Here is a 12397-nt window from a genome sequence, read left to right as displayed (position 1 = left end):
AGAGCCTACGCTGAGTGCAAAACTCAAAAGCAGTGTGTTAATCATCAAATAATAAAAACAATAAAGGGTAAAGCTTCATAGTATATGAATATCACTCTATTTTAACATGTAACTAGTTTTACAAGGGCAGCATTATGGCTTAAAATATGTTGGTGGTGAAACACCAGCGATCAAGTGAAGCGAGTAAAAGTAATCATGTGGAAAAAGAGATGATGCGCTGATGGGCACAGGAACCCAAACTGCCACAGGGACACTGCACTGGTCACCTTGCTCTCTGACCATCCTGAACGAAGGCATATGCCTGAGTGTGTGTGTGTGTGTGTGTGTGTGTGTGTGTGTGTGTGTGTGTGTGTGTGTGTGTGTGTGTGTGTGTGTGTGAGTGAGTGTGTGAGTATGTCTGTGTGTAGTTGTCAGATGCTTAAAATTTACTAGACATTTTAACATAGCTAATGTATATGATTTAGTGTCTATTGAAGTTACAATGTAGAAACTGTATACTTAAAGCTGGGGTAAGCAGTGTATTTCTGGCATCAATGGGCAAACTCCTTGATAGCTTTTGAGCATATTGTATTTCAAATAGTCTGAGAGAAAAAGTCGACGTCTGCACCTCCTCTTGGCACCGTATTCAGGTTTTAGAAAACCTAGGCCGTGATGGGAGTTGCAAGCCAAACACAGGTCATTTCAGAGATGAGGGTGTTCCTATTGGCTGTTCTACAAATGCAGATGTGCGTGCACCTCCTTTCAGTGAAAGCCTGATTCAACAGGAGGGGGATATCTGGCAGCAAAAGTTGCTGTTCCAGCATTGGCAACAACTGCCTGTGCTGTAAAGCAACCACAAAGAGGAAGACAGACTTATCAAAAAGAGAGTCTGACAATATCGGCTAAGTGATTCAGAGATCTGAAGAAATGTTACGAATAATTTCGCTTTTTGTTCACGGTTGTGGTTAGCTAATAGCACTGGTCAAACCAATGGCTACAATTTGTCAATATTGCAGCTCGCTAGAGCCTAAAATCTCATTATGTCACCTCAAAAGGATTTATGGCTTAGGAATTTTTGCCCAATAACACTAAAAATAAAAAAGGTTAAAAGAGACATCTTTTAAGCTCCACTCAAAGTGGTTTAAGTACGTCTGCTGTGGGCTGAGGTTTAGATATGGAAAATATTTTTTCTAAACCATGTAAATACAATATGCAATGGACAATGAATCTTACTATTTCCTTGTGAGTTAAATGTAGACCTTTGGTGACTTTGAGTTTCATACCTGTTCAATAACTTCTATACTGCATTTATTTCCCATCAAAATTGGGACAGGGGATTCCTATCTTCCTACACTCTGTGAATGGTCATACTAGCATGCAGCAATGCTCTGCATTATGCATGCTGAACAAAGAACGAGATCATACCAAATATTTGCTGTGGTGTAACAATGCAGCTGCAGTTTTGTTCTCGGCCGGTTGTATGCTTCTATAGCACATCTTGTACATCTGCTATAGAGCTGTGTGGAAATCATCCCAGAAGTATACATTTTTGTTCATGTGATACTTTATCAGCTCCATTAGCAGTTTGATTTTGCTGACTATGACACAATCCGACTATAGAGAGCTACAGGTACAGTATGGAACAACTGTTTTTATTTCTTTTTACTGGAGGAGGCAGCAGGAACAACGGCACCACAGAAAGCAATAAAGCAGGAGTTTGCATTAAGTAACCTTTTCCTCTATAAGGTCCCACTGTAAGATGGTACAGAGATCCATTAAGAGAATAGCGCACAACTCCCAGGGGTGCTTACTGAACAAACATCACTTTATATCAAACTGTCCAAACTAAGCCAGCAGCCCAAATCCCTCAGAGTGTGCTCTGAATACTGAGATGCAATGGCTGACCCAGACCAACTTGCAAATCCCAGCTGGGACACACTGGCTATGCGAGGTGTCGCCATTCATCAAGGCTGTTTAAATAAAGTTTAAAGTGAAGAAACGCATGTGTTGCAAAATGTAAAGTGGCAGGTGCTACCGGCTCCCTCTCCGCTGATTCAAGGCCCCCCTGTTTTACAAAAGCAAACTCAATCTCCCTCAGAATGTCATTGCAGGGAAATCCATACGGTGAACGGACAGAGTATAGCTGCATCTTATTACTGTCCAGTAGTGGCAGGTCGGCTCAGTGGGACGCCGTCAGAAAGTGAGAGAAAGACTATGAACTGTGTGCGCATGAAGCAGTGGTCTGTGGCAGGCTTGACAAGAGAGAAGAAGGGCAGCGTTGGCAGGTGAAGCCAATGTGATATTCTGTGACTGCTCAGAGTGAACGTCTAAACGCCAGACAGTCAGGGCGGCTGAAAATAAAAGAGACTACCTCTCCTTTGCTTAACCCTCTCCCTCCGCCTCTATTGCCAACCCACCATGCCTCCTTTCATTCCTCATCCATCTCTCCTCCCGTTCCAAATATTTCTCTCATTCCCTCTCTGTCCAGATCCCATCTTGTCCAGCTCACTCTCTCTCTCTGCTTATTTCATCCAACTTTGTTGTTTTTTTTCTCAAATCCTCTTTATCCCTCGCTCGCTTTTTGCAACTCCATTCTGTCTCCCTCAAGTGTGCTCTCTTCCATGCAACAGCATCTACTTGTTGTCCTTCTCTCACCCTCCCTTTTTTCTTTCTGCAGCAGACAAGAGGATCTGCTGCTATCAGGGTGTGTCTTCGGACTCACATGTGGCTTCACATGGCGAGCCGTGGCAAAGAACAAGGGAACTAAAGCAATCACCCCCCTCAATGACACATTGCCTTTCGTGTCACATTAAAGGTGAGAGGGTCATTTATTCAGCTACGGTTCGTTGCGATGCCACCAGCAGAGGAGAAGTGTGAAGATGTGTGTGTGCTTGGCTGCTCAGGTGAATACCTGTGTGTGTGACTCAGTGGGCAGTTGAAGCCAAAAGGCAGTGTGGAAGTCTGCACAGAGATGACAGATGTGGGTTTGTGGATGTGTGGTGGTGTGTAGTCTCTAACAGGTTTAGCTCTCCTGGGATTGCTCTGGAAGATTATGTATTGTATGTCATACAGGATAGCAATACAGAGGCAACTTTAGAGGGCTGCAAGTGGAAAATATCTGGCAATAAGAGACACATTTTCTGATTGCCAGATTTCTAGTTTTTTTTTCTTTTTTGTCATTTATTTTGGGTTAGGGAGGGGCCACGTTTTTTTTTATTGTTTTTTTATTATTAATTCCCTATTTAGTAGAGAGTCATTTGATAAGATGTATAGGAGTGATGGTGGTACAAAATCGTTATCAAACAAAAGCTTGTCATGCAATTTTGTTCATTCTATAATAGGCTACAATATTTATTAGGTATTTTTAAAGAATATTTAATTTAAGTTACCACATGCATGTAATTTTATACCAGTATGCATTTATATAATAACCTTATTGTATTTGAGTCAATACACAAATAAGCCGGTACAATATATCCATTACCGAACAGACACCAATCAAATGTAAGACTGAGCCAAAAGCAGAGCGTTGTGGACAACATGCAGCCAGCAGAGGCATCAAATGGTGACCATCAGCAGTTTACATCAAAGATGGCTGTAAGCCAAACAGACTCTCTTTATACAGCATTTAGCAGTGCAGCTAACAGATGGTGCCTGCTGCTCATCCATCAGTGACAATCACCATACAAGTGAGCATGAAGAATGAACCTATCATCCAACAAAAGGGCCTACAAGTGTAACTGACTGAGTATGGGATGACATCTCACTTCACCCGTTTCCATGGGAATTGTATTCCCAGCATGTGTGTACTATAAGTCGAGGGGGGGAGGGGGGGTGGGGGGAGTTACTATGGCTGACAGAGTGCTGGTTACTCATGACAGGATCTTTTTATTGTACCATGAGGACCACTATGTCTTGAGTTGTTGATGGAACACTTGGAACTGTGGGCTGATTATCAATATGTATGTGTCTGGCTTCACCACCGGCTACTCTTACTGAAAATTGCAAACGCACTTCATAGTTATTCATCATCCTATTAATTCAATTTGATTTGGTAGTTTTTGTTGTTGTTGAACAACAATTCATGACATGAGATCTTCCTGGGTTTTTTTATGAATCTATCTGTTATTTCATATCACACTTTTCACAAATCTTACTTTATACTTTTTATGTTAATACCATAGGAACGGGAATGTGACACATGACATTATCAAATATCATACTTGGTATGACACATTAACACCTGGCATTAATGCACATCCGGTGTGACCACATTGAGTGATTGAAACAAGGCAGGCATGCATGAAATACACACTGAAATGTATTCAGAGTCCAGTCAATAATCATGTTTGGAGGGTAACAGACACACATCTGGCATTAACAACAAAGTGAAATGGATTGCTATTTCAAGCCAGATATAATGAGCACACAGTATGCTGTAAACAGTTCAATATTCCAGGTTGCAAGTACCTTAGGCAGCAACACTTTTGTGAAAAGTACTGTCACTTTTTAAAGGATGTAAATAATCAACAGACCAAACTAAATGGCAACTTGCATTTTCTTAAAATAAGGAGTTGATCCTGCTCTTTCCATACTAGTAATGTGAATTGAGCTAAAAACTAAAAACGATCCCTTTTTTGAAGTGACAAAAGTCAACACACACCACATGTAGAAGTTTATACATACCCGATATTTAGAGAGGTCGATCCTCAGTGAGTTATGCAGCTGGTCCAGTAATTTGACAAATTTCTCCCTCTGTCAGGATGAAAAATGACATAATTCAGTTCACAGTGTCCTCACACCCAAAGCATCGTGCCTAAAAAATGTATAACGCTGCGTGGTTGGTAGCATTGCTATGCCTGTCGTGATTCATGTTTACTTCCTGGAACAAAATTTAGCGAGTTAGCTGTATTGCCAGACTCGTCTTACTGCCTGGAAATATTATTTGACACCTCACAACATTAGCTTATTAAAAGTTCAATCGAAAACACTGGCAACCTCTGAGACCTGGTTGATTTCAAATGCACATCGTGCTTTAGACAAATTACTCCAAATGAGAATGATGACAAAAAGTATTGACGTCAAGAGTTCAATATCAGGCTTTAAGACAGCGAAAGAGGTTTCTTGAGCTCTCAAGACAAGAATAGGTGCACTTACCCCAAAGTTAGAGGCAGCGAATCGGTCAGAAGCGGAGGCAGTGGTTGTGGTGGTGGTGGTGGTGTGGGCGAAGTAGGCATTGATATTAGCAAGAAGGTTGCTCATCACTGCTGGCACACCGGGACACATGTATTTGGCGGACAGGCAGGAGAAGTGCCTGCAGAGGAAAAGAAGCAGCTATGACTCTTATGTAGCATAAAAGGCACTGCTGTAGCTATTTTTAGGACAATATAGGATTATTTCTCCACCGCTGATCAATAGACAATCGCATTAGTAAATAGAGAAAACATGATCAATACCTGTTCTTCAGTAATCCTGAAAATCCACAAATGTATACACCACTAAAGGAGAACAACAACAACAACAACAAAAATCCCCTGAAATATGGCTCAAAAATTTAAATCCAAAACCCTACTTCTGTCCACGTCTTAAACAGGAAGTTAGTGCAAAAGTAGTCAGAATCAGAATCAGAAAAAGGTTTATTACCAAATAGTTTTCACATAAGGAATTTGTATTGGTAAACAATAAACAATAAACAGTAAACAATAAGCAAGTACTGCAGTCAAGAACATAATTCAAAGTAAAAAATAAAAATGAGACAATTTCCAAAAATAAAATAAAAAGAGACACTCTATATAAATATCCACCATAATAAGATAATATGTACCATTTTGTGCAGAATGATGCAAATATTTGTACAAAAACGTTTGTCATCATAGGCAGATGACAGTGTGTGGGGAGGTGGTAGGGGGTGGGGGAAGGGGGGGTAGTGTGCGTGTCAGTGTCAGTGGGGGTCCGGAGCCGTTGTTGATGTGGCCAGTTGCAGACGGGAAGAAACTGTTTTTGTGGTGTAATGGGAATTTTGGATGTTTGTACTTTATAATCAGAATATTTGTCAGGCTGACTCGATCCGCATCTCCTCATCTGACTGTTATGCTATGATGAAAATGAATGCCTGTTTGTAGATGATATGAACATGAGTGCCACATTGACATAAGATAATTTCAGGACTATGACGCCTGTGTTCTGTAAATCTTGACCTTGCCTGTACATCTTGTCTTTGTAAGATAGGACATGATCCGTCCTTTGGTTCCTCCTCCTTAAAAGGGAGATTGTTGTAAGACTCGTGGTCATTCCTGCTGATTCTGAACCTTTGTATCAGAAGGCAGGGGTGAACCTCCTCTGCAGATGAGAATACTTAGTGGAATAAACCTCGGAGAAAAAGCTGATCCTGGTTGTTGATCTTTATTGGGCAGATTCATTTTTCCACAACAGTGGCGTGATGTTGAAGTCTTGACAGACCTCAACCTCCTGCTTGGGAGGGTCATACATGAACTTTCTTCCCTGCATGCCTCAGTGTCCTGCAGGTGTGCAGGTCCTGGAGGGATGGCAGGTTGCAGCCGATCACCTTTACAGCACAGTGGATGATACGCTGCTGCTCCTATCTTTGACGGTGGCAGCAGCATATCAGATGGTGATGGAGGAGGTGAGGATGGACTCTATGATGGAGGTACACAGTAGAAGTGCACCTGCAGGAAGTACATCCTCTGCTGTGCCGTTTTGGTGATGCAGCTGACGTTCTGCTTCCACTTGAGGTCCTGGCTGATGACTGCCCAGGAAGTGGCTTAATGACTTCTGTTTAGATACATCTTGTTGTCCTTGTACCTAATGCAATGCCACTTAAGATTTGCAATGACCTTTCTCTCTCCTGGTTTGAGCAGGGCTCTCTGCCTTACAGGAGAGCATATGCTCCTTTTAACACTTCACACTGCTGCTTCACAATCCATGTGGAATGCCTCCCACTTCACTATTTACTGGTGCCTTTAGGGAAGGCAGAGACTGGATGCGATCCCCATAACCATTTACACAGCAGACAAAGATATTATTCCAGATAGAATACCACATGTAAAAGTGCATGTGTGCAATAATATGTATGTGGACGATAATATACGCATGGGCTTATTATCAGCCTCCAGTGTGACCGATAGCAACCAAACAGCTAGATGCTTTGCCTGCGGGCTTAAAGCCAACCGACCTTGGAAAATATAGCATTTGTTTAATGCTCATTCTGAAAAATATGAAGAAAGAGTTTTACTACTAAAGCTCATATTACATTTAGCCTACATTCCACATAATGTTGCTTTAAAACACAAAATAAGGAAATTGATTATTTGGTGGTCGGTGTGTGTAAACAACATGCCCTTCAATAACGACTTTCAAACATCACAAATTAGAGGTGACCACAAGTATCGTGAAGCTGGACTTTGGAGAAAAGATATTTTTTAAGAAGAGAACATCCTTCTCAGTGACTCACTGCTTCATGAAGCCAAAGTGTTAGAAAATGCACCGCGTTATGTGGAGTAATGATTGCAGATGTACTCCCCCTCTCCTGAGTGCAGACCATGCGCACGCACACACACACACACACACACACACACACACACACACACACACACTCACAAACAGAAACACAAACATGTTCTCATCGGAAGGCCTATTTAATTACTTTGCTTTCAGCCTCCAAATTACCCAGGAGCACTTGGGGTTAGGCGAGCAAAGAGAGTGATGCGAAGAGAGTGATGATGGCATCCGCTGAATTCCCATGGTGCTTTTAGAGCTCGATCTCCTGAGCCAATTTTCAAGAGGAAGACGTTGCTTCTCCTCATGTTACCGGGCCTTGGTTTTTACCAACGAATGAGACACACTACGCACACACTCGCAACTCATTTTACAGTTTCAGATGGCTGGGAGAAATGGGAAAAAGATGATGAGAAACAGGAGGGCGCGAGGTGAGGGAGGCAGGGAGTGGTGATTGAGTGGATGAAGAAAAACGAACATGATAGAGGGGTATGTAGGGGGTTGTTGTGTGGGGTACAGGAGAGACAGTCGAGTCTTTGCAGCTGCTGTGATTTATGCAGCCATCATGTCAGGAGTGACTGGGAGTCAAGGTTCTATGATGAAGAAAATGGGAAAGCAGGGCCTTTCATAAATTCCTGATGGAGCATAATAAGCGCATAGATGAGAAAGGCTAAACTCAAACAAGGTTGTGGCCCGAAGCATTACCTCAACCTGAGGAAGCTGATAATAAGGCCACTAACTGCTTCACTCTGCACTTAAATAACCCTGCAATCCCTCATGTGGTGCAATACCCTGTCACACTGACACAACAGTCTGTCACCTAGCAACAGTTTGCAGCACCGAAAGAATCAATTGTGTCAACACTTATATATACGTTATATACGTGTGGTTATTGTAGCAGTTGCATTCTTTACTTATGGGGACATGGTGGCAATGTAGTGTTGAAGAATCCTAGAAACGGCTAAATCAAGCAAAAAAAAGAAGAAAAAAAAAGAAACCCAATGCCATTCCGGCCCTACAGGGCCGATAGCAAGATGAGGAAAGGAGATGCTCTGGGATATGCGAGTCATGATCACTGGAATAAGACAAGTGGGAGAAAAGGGTGTGGGGGATCAAACAGGCATGCAGCCTAGTGGGGGAAAACATTTGTATATCCTAATTTGCAAATGTGCAACTTATTTTATTAAATTATATCAAGACCATTAAAAGCAACACAATTTATCAGCGCTGCTTCATCTCAGGGATGCATGCGGCCAGATTTCTGGACATGAAAGAAAAATGTGAGCAGTGCCTTTCATTCAATTTGCCAACACAATCTGTGTGTAATTAGAGTCTGATTTACGAAGGCAGCGGCTAATTATACAGTCAGCTACTGGGGCTGCCCAGCAAGCTGAAAGGGAAAGGGAGGGAGAGCTTAAAAGATGCAGTTTGCTGAGGCAATTTGGAATTTTTAGAGTGACTCAGACTCAGATCACAATGTGATGATGCTACTCATTATTACTGACTGGATTAATACGATGTCATAAAAATTATAAGCAATAATAAACAAGAGCTGAGAAATGTAATCCACAGCTACTATCTCTTTATTTCACAGAGAATATCTGTATTCGGATTGCTTCCATAACTGGACAGGGCTTCAACCAAACAATGCTTAATATTTCAACCATGGATGTAAATTAATCAAATAACACAGCATGATTTGTCTATAAAATCGTGTGACTGTTAATTATTAGTGAGAAAAGAGGATGTGCTTTTTTACATTATAATTACAAGTTGGAATTGCTTTTGGAAGTTGTATATGTTGGTGGGATAATTTTGGTCAATTTCCTGAAGGGGAAATTCTGTGCAAATATGAATATGTATTTGTTCCCATCCCTACATAAGATACACAACAGAAAATAAAGCTTGAGCAAAAAAAAGCTAACATTGAAAATAAGAGAAATAACCTTAAAGGAAAACACCACCGCATTTCCATACTGAACTATGTTCTGCTCTGATGTTAGACGAGGTGATACATACCTCCCTCTCCTCTGTGCGTGCACTCAATGGCTCTTGCGCGCACTCCGCGCAGCGCTAATTTGCTAGCATGTAGCTTGTTCCAGTATATTCCTTAGGATCCAAAGGGGGGTGAAGTTAGAAGCGACCAAGCACTTCCACGTTGTCCCTATTTAAATACGGTTACGTGAGTAGTTACACGACCCAAGTTTGGTTACACAAAATGAAACATGCCAATTTTTCTAAGCGGATAACAAGGATAACTATATAGTATGGCGGAATAACAACTGGAAGCACTTCGACGTCGGCGCAGTAATATCATCACTCAAAACATGACGGGACTATATACCTTCTGCTTGTTTTCACAACCCTGTACGATGCACGTTATAACCATGATGTTTGATTGTTCACAAACTATCTTACTACAACCTGATGCTTCCTCAACTGTGCACAAACTACTACAGGTAGTGCAGGCGACGGCGTGCAGGTCACGTAGGTTCTATTGACGGAAGTAAGAGGGGGAGCGGAGTGATGATATTACTGCGCCGACGTCGAAGTGCTTCCAGTTGTTATTCCGCCATACTATATAGTTATCCTTGTTATCCGCTTAGAAAAATTGGCATGTTTCATTTTGTGTAACCAAACTTGGGTCGTGTAACTACTCACGTAACCGTATTTAAATAGGGACAACGTGGAAGTGCTTGGTCGCTTCTAACTTCACCCCCCTTTGGATCCTAAGGAATATACTGGGACAAGCTACATGCTAGCAAATTAGCGCTGCGTGGAGTGCGCGCAAGAGCCATTGAGTGCACGCACAGAGGAGAGGGAGGTATGTATCACCTCGTCTAACATCAGAGCAGAACATAGTGCAGTATGGAAATGCGGTGGTGTTTTCCTTTAATAGCAGCTCATGCCAGAGTAGAAGGATGGCAGAGACGGTGTCGGATTCCTTCAATGTCTTCCAAGTAACAGTTGAGTCAATGACCGGTTTATTGGTTCAGTTTAAAGCTAAAGAGCACGGGACCACAACTGTAAATACACTATGCCTCTTAATTTAAAAACAGCACAGTTGATCATTATGTCCCAGAAAGATTTTTAAAAGAAAAAAAAAAAGTAAATCCACATCCTTTTGGATGGGACAAATCTATTTCGGTGGGCCACAAAAAAAAAAAAACTTTTATATAGGAACACTGTATTTGAAGTTGGAGGCACAGGACGCAGTAAATCAATGTCTTCTGTAAAAAAAACAAAGATAACTCGTACGCTGGAAGATAGATAATATGAGATGATGTGCCTGATAGAGACTTCTGCAGTGGTAACCATTATAGCACATCAACAATACACAATGAAACGTGGCATTGCATAACCCTGATCAATATTCAGGGATTTTATTGTTTCAGGAGGTGTGTGTGAGTGTGTGTGTGTGTGTGTGTGTGTGTGTGTGTGTGTGTGTGTGTGTGTGTGTGTGTGTGTGTGTGTGTGGAAACAGAGAGAGACATTTATGGATGGACAGGGTCAAAGAGGATCACCAAGACAGAGAGAGAGGGAAACAAGACTGTTTGTGTGTCCATGATCAATGTGACCAAGGGAGGTTGGGAGTTTTACCAGGAGTCCAGCAATTAATCAATCAAACTTAGGAGCTCGATAGTCCTCCAAAAGGTCTGATTCTGCTGAGGAGACATCTTTACTACTCCTCTTCTCCTTCTGCTCTCCTTCTCTCATCTCCTTCTCTCCTCCACTCTGCCGAATGAGACATTGACAGATTGGCGAGGTAAAAGGCCATAGATCAGGGTGGTACTCACGTCATAGCCTGATAGATGGACTCCACTCCGTATCTCATGGCAAACTCATCCACTATCTCTTGAGACACGTCGTCATAGTAGACCTTCCAGGCCTCGTCCCCTTTCACCTGTGGGATCTTCACGACACCGCTGTTCTTCACCTCGGTCAGGCAGTGGAACAGGTTCTGCGAGTGGAACGAGAGATAAGACAGAACAGGTTGCAGTGATGGAGGACGGTGTCACAACAGCAAATGAAGACCCTTATCACAGCTGATGACATCTTTTTCTTTCTTTTTTTACAACGCTGTAAAAATCGATCGGCAAAAAATCCTGTTAGTTCGCACTCTGAGGTGATCACAACAGATAATCTGTTTTCTTTAGTACCCGTCTTTGCAAACTTAATGCATAGCTCTACAAAGACAATGACTGAAGTTGAGTGAGAACTTATTTTGCCTTAATCTGAATCACATGCTGATGGTTACCTCATGTAAACAGGTGTACTGGCCATGAGGAGGAACCACATTCTCCTCCCCTTTCATCTCCACGCTGATCTTGAGTCTGATGGCACCAGATACCGCAGACTTATCAGTCCTTTTATCTATAACACACAAGCAAGCCAGGTTAGCTAGGTCATAAGTGGTCATAAGTTAGTGGAAATTAAAATTTACTACCAATAGAAGCAGCATTTTAGGAAGGTAAGCCAATGCTTAAGCAAATTACACAACACATTATTTACTGAATTGATTTACCCATTCAGTTGATCATCTGTAGCACATTTAAAAAATATATTGTCTAAATCGGTAGAAATTAGTCCATGACCACATCATAACACATAAAACACAGAATTACATCTTCTCAAAGCCGTGCAGTTTTAATGCATGAGAAAACATGTGCTTTCTGCAGTGTGATGCATTGGCTGTAGATTCAGTTTATTATGTGCATGCAAAAATCAACACACGTACAGTACAGTACATGCTAGTGGTGGGAATCAGCAGTCACCTCACGATTCCATTACGATTACGAGGGTCACAATTCAATTATTAAACAATTCTCGATGCATCATGATGCATCTATATTTTGGATTTAAATATAATGAATTTTCCTTTTAAATCTTTCAATCTTACATT

At 41.7% G+C, this 12397-nt stretch overlaps 1 protein-coding gene across 2 annotated transcripts in view; it reads right to left on the bottom strand.

Moving 5' to 3' along the window:
- Positions 1-12397, bottom strand: part of LOC311029546 (protein unc-13 homolog C-like) — a 102954-nt gene that overhangs the window by 50144 nt on the left and 40413 nt on the right. For both annotated transcript variants that reach the window (XM_084034741.1, XM_084034742.1), the window contains exons 11-14: positions 11753-11868; positions 11292-11455; positions 5137-5293; positions 4666-4734 (exon numbers count right to left, since the gene is read on the bottom strand). In XM_084034741.1, the coding sequence (XP_083890867.1) occupies positions 4666-4734; positions 5137-5293; positions 11292-11455; positions 11753-11868 (506 nt within the window). The remainder of the gene's footprint in view (positions 1-4665; positions 4735-5136; positions 5294-11291; positions 11456-11752; positions 11869-12397) is intronic.

Source organism: Eutrigla gurnardus, assembly GCF_963514095.1.
Source record: "Eutrigla gurnardus genome assembly, chromosome: 1".
Classification (NCBI taxonomy): Eukaryota; Metazoa; Chordata; class Actinopteri; order Perciformes; family Triglidae; genus Eutrigla; species Eutrigla gurnardus.
The sequence above is the reverse complement of the archived record's forward strand: the minus strand, read 5'-3'. Positions and strand labels throughout refer to the sequence as shown.